General features: G+C 41.0%; 1 protein-coding gene across 1 annotated transcript in view; it reads right to left on the minus strand.

The window, feature by feature from the left end:
* Nucleotides 1-1221: 1221 nt before the first annotated feature.
* The window catches only part of ST8SIA5 (ST8 alpha-N-acetyl-neuraminide alpha-2,8-sialyltransferase 5), a 45490-nt gene continuing 25980 nt past the window's right edge, over nucleotides 1222-20731 (minus strand). Inside the window, exons 3-8 of the mRNA XM_041464126.1 lie at nucleotides 15986-16078; nucleotides 13478-13564; nucleotides 10145-10289; nucleotides 7800-7912; nucleotides 4106-4198; nucleotides 1222-2981 (exon numbers count right to left, since the gene is read on the minus strand). Coding sequence (XP_041320060.1) covers nucleotides 2519-2981; nucleotides 4106-4198; nucleotides 7800-7912; nucleotides 10145-10289; nucleotides 13478-13564; nucleotides 15986-16078 — 994 coding nt within the window. The 3' untranslated portion in view covers nucleotides 1222-2518. The remainder of the gene's footprint in view (nucleotides 2982-4105; nucleotides 4199-7799; nucleotides 7913-10144; nucleotides 10290-13477; nucleotides 13565-15985; nucleotides 16079-20731) is intronic.

Raw genomic sequence — 20731 nt, forward strand, 5'->3', positions numbered from 1 at the left:
AAGGACATGTCTGTGGCCCTGTATTTACAGATTAACTGTAAATGCAGTTTGGCTTATCCTTTTGTCTGTACAAAAGGATTCCTTGCAACTAAAAAGAGGGATTTGCACTATTTCTATCAACAAATGGATGCTTCTCAAGTGCTTTCCCATCTTTTTTGAAGTGCCTTTTGCAACGAACCAGACTCCTTTCAGTTGATTTTGTTCACTTCCATCACCATAGTAAAGAAAAATCTCTTACTAAAGAAGGTAACCTTAGCAGAGCAGCAGCAGCAAAGCAAACCTGAAGCCACTACTAGTCCCAAACTCAGGCAGAATAAGGAGTAAGGGCTCTAAGTACCAGCTTCAGTGTCATTACTGTTATCATAAAACTTAATGCACAGCGAGACGGCCAACCTGCAGTGTCACATTGCTCTCTAAATAGCACTTTCATCACAGCACTTCATTGTCAAAGCCCTTTGCACACAAATTCACAGAACACAGCAAAGACAAAGATCTCTTTTGCATATTGAGTCAAGGAAACCATTGTGGGTTGATGGGGGTGCTGCCTATTTCACAGGTAGACGATACGAGGGGGTGCTCAATAACACGCAGTGTAACTCTAAGACCTAAAACACATCACCACAAATAATATATTAAGCTTAAGCACTGGTCCTTCACCTGCCCCTGACTGATGTTTCCCAGGTGAGTTCTGACGCCTTCGTCAAGGATATGGGTTTCTTCTAAGGCAATCAAACCTCAAGAGTGTAGTGTAAATAAAATGCACTCTCACATGCCATCCAGGTCACTGCTGGGCAGCAGGGACTTTTGAAATGGTGACCAATGTGCTTTCACTTTCTTTGTGATCATTTTATCTGTAGTGTGAGCAACTTGCACAGCTCTCAGCGTAGCACAGACGCTTTTAAAAGGAGCTTTGTGCATTCATGCATTACAAAGTCAAAATCCAAGTCCGTATTTGGATTTAAACCCTCTACCCCCAGCCCCCAGCAAAAAAAAAAAATCCCTCATACGGAACTTTAAACTTCAAGTCCTTGATCAAAGATCTTGTAATCTACACAAGACAAGACAAGGCAACAGCCCGAGTGCTTCAGACTAAGAACTTAGACAGGGAAACTCTGTTCATTTAACTATGCCAGCACAGCTGGAACAGCAACCCTCACCTCCTGTGTATGCAGTCATACCAGTATGAAAGGGCATATGCCAGCAGCCTACTACAACAAAACAAGCTCCAGCAACTTGTGGCATCTCTTCTGCTTCAAGATCTTGCCAACTGTAGCAGGTGAAAAATTGGGCTTGGCATACCTGACAGAGCTACACTGATGACATTTAAAGAATACACCACCAGCCCTTTCACTATCCTAATAACATTCTCAATATACAAAAACGCCACATGAAGACATTTGACATCTCAAGATGCATAATTTTAAAATAAGCATCATAATCTAAGCCACAAAATATCTTCTCTGAATTTTAACTTCATTTCCTGACATTAACATATTACAGATACCTGAAAGTGTTAACTCAACCTACACAACAGTGAATCAACACTCAGATACTTTTACAAAGTCTCTAATAAAAATCAACAAGGAAACGGGTTTTTTCTATCTTATGCTGAACCAAAAAATCAACTTGTAAAATATAACTACGTAATCCCCTTGCTCTTCATCTCAAGAAAACCTTGTGAAGGAGCTTGTTTCTTCAGCAAGAACTCCAATGTGATGCTGAGATGGTGGCTGTAGGAGGAAGTGCACACATTGCCATGTGTTAGCCAGAAGGAAAGCATCACAGACAAGGAGGAAGGAAGCACAATCAGCAGAGGAGAACAGAAATGCAAGGCGCAAGAAGGAAGAAGAAACAATCTCTAAAAGAATATCACAACATGATTCACACAGTTACCTGTTGCTGTGAATGGGAGTTCAACATTCTATTCTATCCTCGTTGAAAAAATTCATAAAGTGATTTTGTTTATTCCTAGCACATCTATCTGATATTTTTGATCAACACTTTGTGACATTACAGAACAAAGGTTTTATGTTATATATCCCCATTAAGCTATAATGCTAAAGAGTATTTTCAAAAATCTAAAGGCCAGAGAACAGAGTGTTCAATAACATCTGGCAATACTCCAAGGTACTCGATTCAGAAACCTATGTAAAGTCATATAATCTATGTTAAATTCTCCATCTCTGTTTTTCCTCAAAAGTTTGGTGCTTTTCTCCATAGTGAAATGATAAATATATAAATGTGCTCTATTTATCCCTAAATGTATTGTAAATGTGCTTCTTATCTGACTTGCTTTCCAGGACAGCGTGTACCCTGGGGCACAGGAGTTTTGCTTCTCCTACACTGTTACGGACCCAACTCTGCTAGCAGGAAAGATGCTGGTGTCCTAGATCTTATGGGATGCAATGCCTTGAGGAAATTTATATCAAACAATTATTGCATAATCTCGGGGTGTAACAAAACCTCCTACACCTTACACAGGCCATCGAGCTCCTGCCGCACTCTCGCAGCGTCCCTGTCAGCTGCAGGTCCCCGTGTGAACCCGCAGGATCCCCTTGCTGTGCATGTGGAGGAAATTGAATATCTCCGAGGGCATCGCGTGGAAGCCGGGGCGAGGCTTCACGTTGTCGTAGTAGTGGTGAGTTATAAAAATCCCTGAGGGGTTCATGGGGAAGGCCCAGAAGCCGAAGAGGTGCACCTCCTCGCAGAGCTCCAGGGCCGCAGTCACCAGGATCAGCCCGGTGCTGACCCGCTTGGCCCGCACGCCCTGGCCGAGCCAGTAGCGCGAGACGTTGATGAGATACTGGGGGTGGAAGTAATAGACTGCCTGCTGGGACTCGAAGTCGTCCAGGACGTACTTGACGCGGATGGACACGTCCGTGTTGCGCGTGTTGTAGAAGGCCGGCAGCAGCACGGAGGCGTTCTCGTACACCTGGAGCACGTCGTAGAAGGGCTTCCTCCACTTCTCCAGCTTGTGGAATCTGAAGGGGAGAGGCTGTGGTGAGTGGTGGTCAGCCCGTTCCCAGCAAGAAACACCCAATGGGCTTTTACTGAACTATTTCCGACGCAGGGATAATTGAGGTGATGCTTCCCGTTGACAGCTTCCCATTATCAATGGGAATGTACTTAGATTTGTAGCTACAGCATCAGCATGAAATGAAGGGTAAAAATTACGTACTTCTAAAAGAGTAAAATAAAAAAGCTTCTAAAAATATTAATTTTTATTATTTACTTAATTCATTCACGTATTAATTACTTTTTTAAAAATTTGTTTTAAAATTTTTTCTAAAAGAAATTTAAATTAAAAAATAAAAAATTCATAATAACTTCATAATAACCTTGTGGCCATTTCTGATCCTCTCTCCCTTCTCATAGTATTATTAGAAGTACGTAATTTTTCCCAAGGTATGTGGTGCACTGTGCAGTGCAGAGCTGTATAAAAAAGTAGCCAACACCAAAGCTAACAGGTGTTTACAATGGCTAACTGTACCAGTTTTAAAAGAAATCCAAAGTCAAAGAAATTATTTTGTGTTGCTTGAGGAAAGAAACACATCCCCCCATTGAGAAAGGAAAGCAGTAATGAGCCTCATGGTCCCAAAAATCTCACAAGGGCATTAACATTAGGGCATTAACAAATTTAAAATTAAAATCACCTAGTCAATCCTGGCTATAAAGTAAAGTTTCACTGACATTTCTTTAAAACATGTTACAATGTGTGTTACTTTATTTACTTGATGATCTTAATTTTCCACTGTTAATAACTCTGATTCTATGACTTTGACATTTCAGATAGGATCCAGTTTCTTTCACCCTCAATGTTTCTAAGATGTTTGAGTGGGACTTGCAAGCAGAGCAGGGCAAGGATGGCTCTGTTGTTTTAATTTAATTTTACCTCATTGCCTTTCCATTTTCTATCATCAAAGTGCAGGTTTAAATGTTTAACACATTTCTACAACTTGTTACTTGTTCAATTCAGAATGAAATGTATGATTCATAGTGATGGAATAAAGTAGGATTTGGGAAAAAATTCTCTGTCACAGAATTATATTGAAAGTAGATTTGGGATTTTCAAGAGAAAGGAAAATACAGAAAAAACAGAAATAACCTCTCAGTGATAATACTGGGATTGACAGTCACGACATCTGTCTTCACCCCAACGTCCGTGAAGTATTTCTCAGATATAGGAGGCAAATTGCATCTATAAAAAAGAGAAATTAGTAAGAAAGCTTAAATATTTCTTTCACCTTTTCAGGACTAGAAAATAAAATTTATTTAAGCATTTCTACCGAGCAACAAATCTAGAAACAGAGTGAGAATTAAAAATTGTATCAAAACATGTTGTTGCCCAAACTGTGCAATAATCTAACAAGATCTTGAGGGCTGTGTGAAGACCTCTCTTGTTCCCTTACCTGTGAGAGATCACCCCTCTTTGCAGGTCTAGCCACTGCTCATTTTGCCTCCTTAATAGCAATTTACCTATTTACTCTGGCAGTTTAGGATGCAAAGCGGATTGAAGCTCCAAGGCCAATCAGCCTATAAAATCAAAGGCTTGCTGAGCAGTAGCTGAGATGAATTCAATAATTAATAAACTATATCTAAAATATTGCCTTTAAGATGCTTCGGTTTATACCCAGGAGAATTTAGGGGAAATGTTCCACAAGAGAGAAATCAATCCAGACCTAATTAATCCCAAACTATCTGCTTCACTTCCTTTTCCATTTATAAGCCTCTCCCATGCGGTGTAATAGCAGCAGTTCTGACTCTACAAGTTCACCACAGGACACCAAAGTTATTGCAAGCAAACTTGTGAGATTTGCAAGCCTTCACTTTGCCCAGCCTCCATTCACCTTGGCCTTGTCCCAGATACATCATCTCACAAAATTTAGAGCATCCCTCAGGAGATGCTGAAGTTACTGAAATGCACACTCACAAGCTATCACGCTGTCTTTCCTTCCAAAGGAAATCCAGCTGAAAAAAAACTTCAGCATGTGTTTTCAGGGATCAAACGTGTGGCCTGGCAACTGGTTTTGCACTCAGTTTAAGCTAGAGTTAGGCACTGAGTGATACTTTGAAATCTTTTTGAAGTGACCTGCAAGCCTCAATTAAAACCATCACTGTTCAGACCCCCCACATCTCAAAACGACTGCAGTGCCTAATTCTCAAAGTTGTCCATGTTTCTAAAGAACAGGGCTGAGCAAAAACTGTGGTGGTATTTAGGGTAAGAGATGCTTACTGTTTTCACAATACCACACTTCAACTGACAGGATAATTTCTCAGTTAAAGCGAGAGGACAGTTTGGGGAGCAGAAGAATGCACAAAATTCCTTCAAAGTCCTAACACTCAAAAGGTTCACATCCACCTTACAGATAGCCCATCTTTATCTGATCAAAGAATTGTTTTTGGCTATCCTTTTTATGGATAATGCCAGTTCTAGTGCTTTCTTCTGCTGGGTCATGCAACTCAACTCATCCTTGGGCACCCCCAGTACCACCTTGCACTGGGCACTGTGCTCATTAGATGATATTTGAGGAGAGTTTTCAAATAATCACCTTCAGTGTTTCTGAACAGGAAATTCACACCAGGATTAAGAGTGACTGAATTTTTTGAAGGTGATAATGCCTTATGAAAATGGTCCCCTCTGCACAAACTGTACTTTAGTCACAAGGCTCCAAAAACTCATCCCCACCAAGAGAGCAGTCCCGTCTCTAAATTCACCCGATGTTCCACCACAGAGCTCTGCTCTGGCCAGTAGATGGAGACAGACAATAACTACTAGTAAATACAATCCTGGTGTGTATTTTATATATCCTATTGTACTACAACTAATTGCTTTCAGAATTTACTTCTCAGAACAATCCTGGCTGCATGCTGCTGGCCACAATAAAAGATTTCCCCGAGTGTCCTGGAGGTATTGCTGAATGTAAACAGGGCTCCATAAACAGCTTGTGAAATGTCTTAAATAATTTCACTGCTGGCCAAGATTATGATTCCTGATAGTTTGGTGGAGTGGTGACTGGAAAGCCGATGTGTTCAGACCTGACCTTGAACACAAGCTTTACTTTAAAAATTACCTTGAGTTTTAAAACACTGGCACACCTTTTTGCATAATCCACAATTTGGAGATGGTGAACCAGGGTTTCTTTGGCATGGATATATTTATTAATATTCCAGTTCTGTAGACTAAACCTCTATTTAATTGTTACAGTTACCAAACACAACCCAGTTTCTAAGTTCTGTAATAATCTCCTCTTTTTTTCACCTGTTTTGGTACCGTTCAAGGAAGAGTAGCAGTGGTAAAACAGGACATCTACTAAAAGTCCTTAAACATAAATGAGAATTCCCAGACACGTTTCAGCTTCTTCTTAAAAACTTGCCATCTCCATGTGCCACATGGGCTGCTCCTTTCATCCATACTTGTGGTTGTGATCCAACACAACAGCAGGGAATCTACAGTAATTATTTAATGCATCTGGAGTACACTAGGCTTTTAAGGAAGACATTATGTGAAGCCTGGACTTTCTCACAGACTTTTTTTTCATTGAAAACTAAGATAATAGTTTTCTGTAAAGTTGGAATAAGAGGCAGACACAGGGGTCTGAAAATAATGAATTCTGAACGTAGGACCTGTACAATTTTCTCATATGATGTCAAATTAAATTAAGACTGCACTGAACCAAAACCTGATTTAATTTTTGTTGGTGTGAAGTCAGAGAAATTAATTGCTTTACATGTGGTTATTCTAAACTAAACAACAACATACCCAAGATTAGAAAATAGGCCAACTGAAATAAAGAGATTTTTCTTTTCTAGAGAACAAGTCATGAATCTGTGAGCTAGTGGTCATATGCCATGACCCAGGCAAAGAGCTTAACAGGATTTAGAGGGGGATTAGTCATGCATATGAATAACAAAAAAATCTTTCTCATATATATTAAGGATTATAAAACTGCTGCTAGACTCTCTTATCCAGGGACACTCATCGCGGGACACCCCAGTTTATGCAAAACCTGGATAATTCCACATATAGTGAGGAGCAGTGAAGACACTTAACCTTTATAGTTATTTTGGTGACTCTGGAGGCCCTGGATTGATTATTGATTACAGTAAATCCTGTTATTGAACACCTGAGCTCTGCACCAGTCCAGAAACACACTTCTGAGGCACATCAGCTGTGAGCAATTAACTTCTGACCAAGCTGCTTCTCACTCAGTAGAGGCTGTACCTCTGGCTCAGATCTGCCTCAGAAAATATGCCCAGGTTCATAGGACACTGCTTATAGGGTAATATCCATAGAAGGATAAATCCACAACCTCAGTGGTAGGGGATATCCTGAAAGAGAGCATCAGTCTTTGCCAATAAGTCAGTGATTAACCCCATGGAGCTTGGGAGAAATAATTCCTCAGAGCTTAATTAAAAAATATTATAAAGTAAGATGATTTGGAGTTTTTAGGTTTTGGGGGTTTTTTTGTGTTTTCTGGAGTTTTTGGGGGTTTTTTTGTTGGCTTTTTTTTTTTGTTTGTTTTGGTTTTGTTTGGTGTTTTTTTTTGTTTTTTGGGTTTTTTTTGTTTTTGTTTTTTGTTTTGTTTTGTTTTGTTTTGGTTGGTTGGTTTTTTTTGGGTTTTTTTTTTTTTTTACTTTTTTTGGGGTTTTTTTGAAATACAGCTTTTTGTGCAAGAAGCAGGCGTGACACAGCCAATTTAGCAAATCTCATGTTTCCATGTGAGAGAGAACAGCTTTGCAATATTCTGTTTGTCCTTAGAAAAGGCAAAAAAAGAAGAAAATGGAGCCGTGGTGGTTACCGAAACACGAAGTCTGCACTGTCAATCTCCCGGCCACATCTGCTGTTCTTCAGAATTCCTCCGTTCCCAACCACTGCACACCTCTTAAACTGGGAGCGGTGGTACGGCATGTCCTGCAAGAGCATGGCAAGGAAACAGTTAAAGACCACAAAACATGGAGACAACAAGCCTCTTTTTAATTTTTTCCTTTTTTTTCCTCTGCAACTGCACCTTGATGCCTTAATCATAGGATGCTGGCACTGGTTCTGGAGTGCAATATTCCCTCTACACAAGGTGATGGGATATTTTGCTGGGTAGAACAAGCAACAAACCCAAATGGAAAAAAAACCAAACCAATAAACTGTTCTTTTTTCCCAGGTTCAATAACATGAGCAGTAATTTTAGACATTTGCTTTCCCCTTTGATTTCCACGTGAGGGCACAAACCATGAATTAGTGTAGCTTGGGCACTGTTTTCTGAGCTGCCTGCAAACTGCTGGCTCCTCAGCCTCTGGTGTCCTGCTTTTGGGAAGTCTGCACACAGAGCTCCAGGGCAGCCAGCAAAGCCCAAGAAATCTGTCAGACAGCACATCACAGAAAGCAGTCCAAATTTTACTGCTTACCAACTCTAATTGTACTAATAGTATTAATGATTATTAATTAGCATTTGCACTACCAGCACTGCCTTTGGTCAGACACCTTTATGAACTTGTGGATGATGCATCTTCCTGTAATCTTTGGGGAAAATCCTGCCTTCACACACAGAGATGCAGCTGCTGTCAAAGCCAGAGAGTGAAAATCACATCCTGAGAACAAACTGGGCTGTTAGGGTGAGAGGGCTGTGACGAAGAACTGAGCCATGCTACACCTTATGAATATGTAGGAATGTGCTTACATAAGCATGAGAGTGCTCATTTTTGGTACATACATATTTTATCAATAACCTCATGCTGAAAACTACAGAGGGATGCAAGAGTGGCTTGACATTTCTGGGTGATTATTCCCAGGATCTTTCCACGGCATCCATAAGCCACGAGGCAAAAAGGGCATGCAATTACACCTGCCTGAGAAAAGCAGCAGCTGTCTGACAGAGAGGAAATATGGAGCTGTCTGTGCTTTATGCAGTGATTTCTTAACACACAGTCCCTTGGCAGCCCTGGGAGGGAAATCAGAAGCCAGGTGTCCGTGCTTAGCACATGGCTCTTGCCCCTACAGCATTGCTTCTGTATTTTCAACCCTTTATTTCCTACATGTGCCAGGCTGCAGCCCTGCTCATATGCAGAGGGTGGCTTTGGTCACTGCCCAGTGACTCCCCAAAGGCATTTTGACATGTAGTGATGCCTTCACAGCACCCTGATCATACCTGGACAAACAGCACAGCTAGGACAAACCTAGCAGATCTCAGGTGTTCAGACTTTCATGCACTCATCAGCCTAATCAGGCAAGGTTTTGAGGATAACTTAGATGTAGCCATTCTTTGCACGTTTCCAGATGCCAAAGTGCTTTCCTGGATCCCAGCCTTTCCCTGCTTCTGCCCCAGCTCCCCATGTGCACATTCAGATAACAACACTTCCCTTCCTCTCAGCAGTGCTCACAAAGCCAAAGAATTAGAAGTGGTTGGACCCTGAAGGACAGGTTCAGTGGCACAAATCTAAATACCTAACCTGAATATATGTCTGGCTTCTCAAAAGGGATGAATTTCAGCCACTCCCTCCAAGTATGCTGCTGTAAATTGAAGGGGTGGGCCTCATGATAAATCTGCAGCCACATCAGCCCATTCCTGCTCATCAGTCACTATGTGCAGAGGGAATTGCCCACTGATTATAACCTTGAATACCCCTGGAGGTCAAGTGTTATTTGCTGGAAAGGCTTTGAATAATCATTATGATGAATACATTTAAAAATTATGAAGCCCGTTCACAGACAATCTGCAAACAGAAATAAGTATAAAAATAGTCATTGTGAATATTAATTATAAAACAATCATGCCAAAAAGAAAAGCAGACCTATCCTCAAATGTTGGATTTATTATATGTGAATATTATACTTTGAAAGAATTCTGATAAATCAGTGTCTCTTTTATTTAGCTTTCTTATTTCATTATCCACTTTGCTCCTAAGTCAGCAATATTCTGCAGGAAATTACACACACATATATATATATATATATATATGGATGGATGTGTATGTATATATTTTCCAGATGACACCAGAAAACAGAATAGTCATCTAAAATATTGTATCAAAAATAAAAATTTTCGAAATGTAAGCAGTGAATTTTGTCAAACAAGTGCTAAATGCTTGGCTATAGGATAGTGCCTGATGCAGCAAGTACAGTGAAGCTGATCCTGCAAATGGGCAGAGGCACCTTTGGAAACATTTTGAAGATTTCTTGGTTGATATGAAAGATTCCACTTGTGTCCACTTCATATTTCAGTTTAGTTCCCAAGGGAGTATTTTTCTGGGTGGTGAACAGAAAGGATGGGGCGTTGCAACACCTTGACAGAGTAGACCTGTGAAAAGAAAAGGAAATAAGATCAAGGAGCTGATGGCATGACACAGGATTTGCAATTGATGTTACTCCTAGCAAGGTATTTTTCACCAAAAAGAAATTTTTTAGCCCTAGGATGGGTAAAATGGTGGTTTGCTGGATTTTCATTCAGAAAACTTCAGATTTGGTGAAATTTTCTTTGATTGAGAAAGCCGTGGCAAAACAAAAAGAAAAGAGAGTAAATTAGATACCTACAGTTGTCTCTTCTAGGCCACGGGAAATTCATGTGCAAATTCTGCTCTGCTCTAGCCCCAAAGATGAGCTTCTGCCTCCCATACCCTGGCAAAACCACATTAGTGAATTAATCCCTCTCTACTTGAGAGATCCTCAACATTTTATGAGTTATAGTCTCATCACTGGACAGGAAATGTAGGGGTTCAAGAGTCCCTCTGGAGATGTGTAAATGTGGCAGGGCAGTATTTAAACACAGCAATACCCAAAGACACTGCCACACTTGACAGACTGCTGTGGAGCACAGCACACTGTGACTACAACAAAAAATCCTTCAAAGACTTTAGTTTTGCCCTTGGCCTTGCACATGTGTGCATCAGGAAGGTGATGTGGCCCCGACAGATTGGTGCCAGGCAAACTGGTCATGCCTAAAACTCCTAAATCTCAGACAAATGACCAAAATTTTCTTTGTCCCTGGGACAAAATGGAATAAATTCCAGTGCAAATAAGAACTGCATAAAATCCCAAACATGGGATTCAGACTAAAAGAGAAAAAACATTCAGCTCTGATCCCTTTGCCGTGTTTCACATGAAATATAAATGGGAAAAGCAGCTTTATGAAGAAGATGCCCTTTCCCACCTCCCATCCAGCCCTGGATGCTTTTCTTCTTTTACTGGTGGCACTGAAAGCCCTGACTTCTGCTCACCCTTATTCCAGAGATTGTTTATTTCTCAGTCAATGTGTTTGATACCTTTAGTGAAAAATATATGTCATGGCAAATGTACAAGCATGAAGACAAGGCCAGATGGCTCTCAAATAACCCAGATTAAATGCCTTGCCTCTGGGGTGTGTGGCCTCCCATTCTAAGTTGGAAGAATAAGCCTGTCTTCTTTATGGGCTTTATTACAAGCACCAGAAAGCAAATAGAGAATTATGCAAACATTTCAGTGATGTCCAATTACTCTCATATACTTGACTCATGCAGGATGGCACAAAATGACCGTCAGATCAAGGCAGCAAATGAGACTGAAAAAGTCAATGAATAATGTTTAACAGCAAAAACAATTACAAGCAGATAGCAGAATTGAATTGTTATAGTTGGGATATGAGAAAAACCTCTTGATTGGCTGCTCCTTAAGGAATTGAAAGAGATGTTTTTCCTTAACATCCAGCTGGTTTTCCAGAGGCACAGTCCTTTTTGTGGATGCCTGATATCTGGTGGAAGAAGACTCTCAAGGAAACTGCTTTCCTTAGTCTCTACACACAAACTTTATGGTGATTTTTGCCCTTCATCCCTCTCTGCTGCTCAAGTAGCTGCCATTTAAATTTGCTGGATTCTCCCCATCTCACATGATGGGACTGGACTGGCAAAGCTCAAAATCCCACAGCTCAGAGGATTACATGTTTCATCCTTCTCCTAAACAGCCTCCAAACTCAGAGACCTTGGTTTGCTTTTGAGGGACAGCAGCTTCCCCAAAATTCACACACCGATGTCTCTGCCCCACTGAACACAGACGAAACAGGCTTTAGACATTTTTTTTTCTTTTTAATTACAAGCACTACTGTTGCTCCTGAAATCAGCTGACAAAAATTATGTTTGCATCTGGGTGCCAGTGAGGGTTCCTGGAGCAGCAATGTATCAGTCAGGCAGGTAGAAGCAGTGACAGGAGTCTTTCATCTCTTTTTTCTCTCAGTGCACAGGGTGGAGAGGGGTTTAATGTGCTGGTGTTGGTGGCCTGAGATAGATTGATGGTCTTCCTGGTGGTCTTTGGAAAGTCCTTTCTCATTGCTCCCACGTCTGCTCTGGCCTTCAAACCTCAAAGGGCTCCTTTCCATACCTCAAAGTTCTGCTTTCTCTCTGGGTACAATCATTACTCCTCTCACTCCAGCTGTTTTTAAAATAATGAGCTCTAATCCTGAATGACTCTTCTCTTCAAAACGGGCTCTGATAATTGCCTACCATGTAATTTCCAGGAAAAATACAGGGAAAAAAATAACAAAAAAAAAACTCCCAAACACCTAAAAAACTTAGGTGTGGAGATCACGTTGGAGAAACTGTTGAGTCTGAGACTAACAATGTTATTTTTAAACTTGTCAATGACTAACTCAGCACATGCATTCTCACATTCTCTCATTAACTCCTGACAGCTATTTCCTGGAATCATGCAAAAGAATTTGGGATAAAGCTGGGAGCCTTATTACAAACAACATCTCTGAATTGTACCAGTGACTTGCAGACTTCAGTCTGCAGCACTTACCCTGAAATAGTTTGCTTTCTCAAAACCTACTCAAATATGGCAGTGGAATATATCAATATATAACATTCAAAAACTGGTTTGGCTTCACTGTTGCCTTCACAAAGCCAGTTTCTCTGTGTATTGAGAGGACCATGGAGGACCTTCAGCATAGAAATTACATGAAGAAAGACAGAACACTACAGAAATTAACTGAGAGGTCTCTGAAGACCAGAAAAAATATGTAGATAATATGTGAGTAATAGCTGAGAAGCCATTAAAAAAACCCAAAAAAACAAACAACCAGAGAAAGTCATAACCAAGGTCTGACAGTACCTAAAACACCCAGAAGAAATGAAGTTTGAGTATTTTGTAGAGCAAATTTGCAGTATCACCAGTGATCTTACCATTCCAAGCCAGAGATTAAGGCTGATATGTTAGGTGCAGCCATTAAATCTCATCTCCATCCTCACTGCTGCCCAAACAACACCTGGAACTCTTTCCCACACCAAATCCCTTGCTTTTCCTGGAACACTGTTCCACATGCCAGAAATCTTATTGCTGAGTTGGTTTTTTTTTTGAGTAGGGGGAAAAGTCCACATTTATTCAAAAGGATGGTACTCCAAATGTTGCCATGCTTACTTTTGCTATCCATGTGCAATTTTGATCTCTGCAAGAAGCTGAACTCAAACTAAATTTACTCAGTAAAATTTACTCAGTCTCATTAATGTGAGACATTCTTACTTGAATAAATTGGCTTCTGTGACATTCATCTCCCATTTGCACATTTGTAGGCTCTTCCATCTGTCAAACAATTCAGTTTGTTTCACCCTAAAATATGAAAAAAAAATAGGTTTATTACAAGGGCTTAATTTCCTAAAACAGCTGCAGATAGAATACCATGCAAATTGATGGGACAAATCAGCCAGTCTAGACAGTACAAAATTTATCTTTTTTTTTCCTTTTTCTGCTCAGACATAGACACACTAAGCCCTGTGTATGCAAAAATTGATGTTTGGGACTGATTTCTTCTCCCTGATAGGCTTTCTCCATTTTTTCAGGATAAAAAATGCAATATTGACCAAGAAGAAGCTACTCTACCAAAATCTGCTGGGAAGCCAATGGCTGTCAATCAGCTGGCTTTTGGGGAAAAGGTGCAGCCAGCAGAAGGGCCCAGGAGGGGGGTATTGGAAAAGGGGACTAATTTGGCCAACTAAAGCTGCATTTTGGTGAGGTTAACTTAATCTGTGAGATCCTACAGCACAACACTGTAGGTAAATTTATTTTAGGAACAATTTATAAGCTCATGTGCAGGGATAAGAGTCTGTGATGGTAAGAGGAAATGAAAAGCTCTTTATATAAGGATCTCTGCCTCCTCCTCTGCTAATCAATACACCTGTAGTCACATAAAAAAAAAAAAAAAAAAAAAAAAAACCCCCACTCCTATTTCCACTAGGCTGATACAGGATGACTCATGTTTTGATGATATCACCAATTCCAAGAACTTCCACAGTGAAGTTCGCACATATTCTTGTGCGTTTGGACAACAGAGATAATGAAGGCTTTGCAAATATCTAGAGGTAGGAAGCAATTGCATAATCTGGCTAAGAAATTTGGAAGTCTGTGATTTCTGTTAGATTGATAGGTCTTAATGAGTTCTCATCAGGCTTGAGGGCTTTTAATGTTTGAATAAAGCATAGACTTTTAAGATAATTATATATTTAATGTGAGTAGAACCGAGCATTTCCCAGGCTGAGGAAGTTGCAGGCAGGAATTAGGTCATATTGTACTTTCTGTAGCCCACCAGAGCACATTAACTTGGAAATCTTCCATTACCATAAGGGCTGACTTGGGAAACATAGCACATTTGAATCAAGAACACCAGAAGAGACCAGCAGAGTAAAAGAGCTTAGTGTCAAATGGCATCTACTGTAGAATTTAGGGTAACTCATATCTAGCTGAGCAGGACTCCACTACCTTCCTTGGGCCACTGGGTAAGATGAAGAAAAATGAGGAGTTCTTTCTGTATGCAAAAAGAAAAAAAAAAAAGCAATTCAGAACTCCTGATCTTCAGCAGAACATTGGAGAAGTGTGACATTCTCACCCCTCCTATTTATTTTTAAGCGCTGCAAGTCAGCAAGCGGTGCAAAGTGTGTTACCCGTGTATCCTTCATCCAGTGCAGGAGGCAAGGACATAACCCACATTTTGCTGTGCACAAAGTCAGTCAGGGAGACATGCTCAGATTCATGCAGACCCGGAGCAACAAACTGTATTTTCTGTAGCCCCAGCTGCTTAATGTTATGCACGTGTGGAGCTGCGCTTTGAACTGACATTCCCAGGGCACTTTTCAGACCCTGTGCATTGCCTGCAATGCTACTAAACCATTGGCTTTAGTTGTGGTGAGGGAATAGGCATAACCTAAGCACCTAAACTCAGTGAAATGCTGAAAATGCAAAAAAAAAAACCCACTAAAATCACCGAGCTGTGCACTGTTGTACTGGCAAACTCATTTTTTTCACCCAGTTCCTTCGCTGTGGATCCATATATAAATCTCATTCAACTCACTGGATTCCTGACATACTTATTGGACCACAAAACACAATTTAGAGATATTTTATTGTTTCACAGAATCACATTTTCTTACCTTTTCACTGAGGGGTTTTGAGTTGTGAAACTCTCTGCTGTTTGAAGAGGTCAGAAATACAAATGGGCTCAGAAAATACCTAAACAAATTAATAGAAAGGTCTATTGTCCACTCTGATTACTCCATTCTGGACTCCTTCTACCAGTCCACAAGTACCTATGCCAGTGTTTATTATCAGGAAGGGCTGAACATTTTCTTCCTCTCTCAGCCTTCACTACTGGTCACTGTCAATGAAAGACCCTTAAGCTAGACACTTGCATGAGTCAGTCTGGCTGTTCTTACTCTTTAATTACTGGAAATATGTTACAACAAACACCGTATTGAATTCTCAACCATAACTGTGGGCCTGACCAAAATGCCTCAGTGTATGGGAAAAGCTTCAATGTTCTGTAAATGGACCTCAGATCAAATTCAAACACTGCTTGCAGAGGTAAGATAAGGCTAGAGATCCCTTCTGAGATTCCTGTTGATGTCACCTCTCGAGCCTTGCACCTTTTGACAGTGTCATTGTAAGATACCATTCCGTCCTGCCTCAGAAGTATTACTTCTAGCAATTTTATTTTTTATTGCTAAGTACTTCTACTTTTTACATTTAGGTCATACTTACATAGACAAGACCTTCACCTCAATGATGTCCTGCCTTAATTCCAGGCATTTTGTAGAGTTGTATTCCAAAGGTCCTTCATAAAATTCAAAATACCTGAGTAAGGACAAGAAAAGATATCATAAATAACGTTTAGGCTAGAATAATTGTCTTGCACATCATCAGAATTTTGCTGAAAGTTGTCATTCATGATTTTTTTCCTAACTTGAGTCTGCACTGCCTGGCCCATAGGCAGCTTGTTCCTTCACAGGAAAGCACAGATGTCCCTGCTGGTCCTAGAACAGGCTCCCATGCCCAGTTTGTCCATTCCTACAGGAGTTCATCCATCTTGAAGCGATGACAAGGACCAGCTACCTTTTCCAGCCATCAGCACTTGGCAGCTGGAACTGAAAGTCAGGGCAAAAGCACTGATCATTTACAGAGCACTGCTCCTATCTTTTGGGTGCCTGACTGTGATGGGTTGGAAAAAACAGTACCATAAAAGTGATAGAGGTTGTATTCCATCTGTGGAGGCTATCCTATAACTCCTGAGCAACTGAGCTTTTCACTGGGATTTACTCTTTTGGCTTGTTTGGAAGGGAATGGAAACAGGGATTATACTCAAGAAAAAAAAAAAAATTGAGAACAAAAGAATTTGAATGCTTTGACACAGCACAAATAAGAGTGATATTCCTGATTGAAATATAGACAGAATATTTACTTTATTGGCTAATTTCTTTACTTTAGTCGCTGGGCTGAAGGGGAAGAAAAACACAATGGTAGCTACTCATGCTTAGGGAAAAGAAAAAGCCCAGGCTGACAAGTGAACTCAATGAGTCTACATTGAAATGGCAAACAAGATTTAGGGTTTAAACCAGGCTCTGCATCAGTTTCACTCCTAATAATTAGAAGTCTGTATTTAAACCTAATTCCTAAGACCTGTACATGTCCATGAAGCACTTGAGAGAACAATGAAAAACTAAGAGAAGATGACCAGGAGGAATAGGTATTATGAACAAGACTAGAGAAAGCTCTTTTGATGGATCCTTCAAAATCCTGGAATTCATGAGGCTGTAACTCCAAGAACTCAATCTTAGAATCTTGAATGGGAAATATAAGATTTGTGGAAAAGCTTCATTCAAGCCATCACTAGAAATGTAATATTTGAGGTTTGTGTCGTTGCAAAATAATATCAAAATTCATGTTTGACCTGTAACTGGAAAAAAACTGGAAAAAGTCCAAGAGCCTCCCAAAGCAATTTGTTTTCAACTGGGAATGTTTCTGTCATGTGCTGCTTTAGAAAGAGTCTCCTTCACCTCTCCCTGAGGTTTTCAGCACCTCAGCTTTGTCAAACCCCAAACCAAACATTTCTGTGATCCAGTGACAAGCACAAACCTTGAGACTGAAAGGAGGAAGCCCATGCTTAAAAGGTGGCAGGGGGAGAACAAAAAAATTCCTAATAAAAAAGTCAGTAGAACCAAATAGCTCATCTTCAAAAAATGTGGCTATTTGTAAATGTGTTTGCATAGCCTTCAAGGCAACAAACGTATTTTTATAAGTTTTGTAGAAGAAAATATGTAATTAAAGTATTCCAAAATCAGTAAGAACTCCATAAAAAGACTTCCTCAGCCTGCTGAAGGGAGACCTAACATGAATCTTTGTCTGGGTTCTCACCAAAAGTCTCACATTCTCCTTCCAGCTGAATTATTCACCTGGACATTCAGCATTTGCTAAGGAGCAGCTGAAATACACTGCCCTGGCACATCTCCCATGTGCTTTTCTTGTTGAGCTGGAGCTGAGCAACTTGTGAAAGAGGCTTCAACTGGATTTGGATTAAGAGCCCACCTGCCTGCGCCAGGCCAAAGCCCTGTGTGTATGTACTTCCCCAAACTAAACCAAAATCTCTCTTTAGAGAGCACCACAGAATTTCTTACTGGTCCCAGAATTTTCCAGGGCTGAAGGAGTACCCTCTGGCTACCAGTACAGACAACATTTTAATCCTCTGAAATCATTGTTTTTCTGGTTGTCTTTTGCAGAATCAATCTTTTTCTTTGGTTCTTTGAGTAAGAAAATGCTGGCACCCTGATGTCCATGTCATATGCAGTAACTAGGGGCAGGTACACATCCCCACACAGCACTCAGCACCTTACACCCCTCAGCACCCCTCCTGCTTCGTAGAGCATGCAGGAGTGAGTAATGCCTATCAGCCTCATCCTCACCTGCCACCTAACACTTCATTTCACTACTTTGGATGTGCCTCAGGACAGATAAGCAGAGCAAAAATCTAGATTAACATTTATTTTTATCTTTCCTATGCACTTCTGGCTGTGCTGCTAGGTTAGAGAGCAGCAGCTCAGATGTTGAACAGCACATGCTGTCACGTGGGAACACCACAACACAGGAAAGCTGCCTTCAGCCTGTGGCATTGGAGCCAAAGATGTCATTTTATGAAATGGAGATGAAATTTCCTGTGTCCCAGCCATTCCCTTTGATCGTTGCCTGTTTACTCAATCCACAAACCAAAAATAGAAATGAAAAAGGATGTGTTACCACAGCAGCAGAAGGTTAAGAAGGAAAGGATTGGGTCAAAAATAAACCACTTCTGGATCTGAAAGGAAATCAATCCATGAGGCAACACTGCGTTTCTAGCAGAGTTTTTCCATGAGCTTATAGACTGAAAAAGCACAGGACTGTCCTGTAAGTCTCTAGCTCTCACAACAGCTTCAGCTTTCCCAACAGAGCCACTGGGAGCATTAAAGTCACCATTTACTACCCCATGGAAATGCAGAGGGAGGATCCATGGGACGGGCTGGATGACACCTCAATGATGTGACAAATGCAGCAAAGGCAGGGGACACCAATGGCAGTGTCATTCTGCACAGAGAGGGGAGAAGGTGCTGCTGGCCATGAGGTCAGTTAGACTGAAGTGAGCTGAGCGATCCCAAGCTATTGGATAAACATCCTTTGGGCTGTCCTTCATCAGCCTGAACCCCGCTGGAGCAGACAGCCAGACACTGAACCCTCCTTAGCTGAAATGCTATGGAGACTTCTGCACGTCAGCTGCATGTAATGATGGTGCTGCAACAGCACTGGGAATTTTGCAAGACGGTGACTGGTCAATAGACTCAGGAAAAAAAGGGTTTCTCTCTTTCTCCCAGGAGTGTTCATGCTTTTTATTTACTTCTCAGCGATTCCTCCTGCCGCAGATATTAGGAGGATATTAGAATTAGCAGGATATTAGCAGAGGCCATTCCCTGGAGCACTGGACAATCTCTTCCCACAGAAGTGCTTCACATTGGGCTTTCCTAGCATGGAGCTTTTGCACAACACCAGGTCCTAGCACAAGGGGCATGAGTTCCCTCAGCCTCCAGAGATGTCCTTTAAACCCACGTCCTCATCTTACAAGGGTCTGGTCCTGCAGGGAGTGTTTGGAGATCAGGCCCCCGCACTTTCCCAGAGGAAGCATCAGTCTCACCCACTCTCTGGTCTCTGAGAGCTCTTCCTGCCTATTAACTCCCACTCTAAAACATGTAGTTCCCTGTGAACGAAGATACATTTGCCTGTCAGAAAGCTTAATTAGCACAAATGGAAACTGTCCTCCCCATCATCCTCCTCAGTCTGATCTCCAGCTAAGAAACAAGGATGTAGTTCAGTTTATTTTGATTTATGTTCTGGATTAGTGACAAGTGACAAACCTGACTATACTACTTACTCCTTTTGCTACAGAAAAGGTCTGTGTTTTGGCTTTACAAGAATGACAGTCAAGTTTTATTATCCATAAAACAGAGTTGATCTGTCACCGCCATAATATCCTCTCCCTGCATTTTTCCACTGCCACTGATGAAACATAAATGACTTCTATCCCTTTGAAGGTCACAAGTCTACAGGAAAACCAATACAAAAATTCATGATTCTTTACCTTAAGAACACAACAGCAAATGAATTACAACAAACAGCTCAGTTGAGTGTAGGATTGTGCTTTCCCAGGGCACTGGGCACTACACACCACTCTGTGACCTCAGTGTCTGCTCACGTCAATCGTAGCTTTCAAACCTACAGCACTTTTCCAGGGTCAAAGTCTGTGCCTGAACACCACACAAGCTGCTCAGAGGGAACTGGTTTTTTACAGCCCACTGCACTGAGTACCCAGGAATTAGACGCTATTCACTCTGTAATTTTCCATTTTTGACTGACTGAAACTTTCTTTTTTTCTAACCTTCACGTCCCCCATTGCAACCTCACCTCCAGCTGAGCTTCCTACTGAGCTCGCTAGTGAGAGACACATTTGGTTTCTCAGTACATCAGCTAACACTTAGGTCTTTGATCATCTGCAGTTGGGCTGCTCCTGCTTTGATCAGAAGTAAGCTTTTCTTGATCACACTACATGAATTAAAAAGCCAGAGACTTCAATCCTGCCTTCAAGTGACGCTTGGGTTGAGACACTGATTTGTCTGATATACTGAAAAAAGATTTAAAAGTATAATTTGCTGCAATGGTCAGGCATCTTTTAAGTAGGATAATTTTCTACAGCTGCCTTCCCATTCATTCTGCTCGTTCCTGAAGCGCCAGTTCCTGACACTGCTTGCAGCAAGGCTGCAGCACTTGCGCAGTGAGACCGCAGAGCATCGCAGGAAGGATTCCACCTACCCTGCAGGAAAAACAAAGATCTTTCCAAAAATATACATTATCCAGTGACTAAGAAATGAGAATAAATGAACCAAGCCCCACAGGCTTCTACTAAATGCTTATTAAGAGTGCTGTCCAATTAGC

Source organism: Pyrgilauda ruficollis, unplaced genomic scaffold (genome assembly GCF_017590135.1).
Source record: "Pyrgilauda ruficollis isolate IOZ18807 unplaced genomic scaffold, ASM1759013v1 scaffold170, whole genome shotgun sequence".
Classification (NCBI taxonomy): Eukaryota; Metazoa; Chordata; class Aves; order Passeriformes; family Passeridae; genus Pyrgilauda; species Pyrgilauda ruficollis.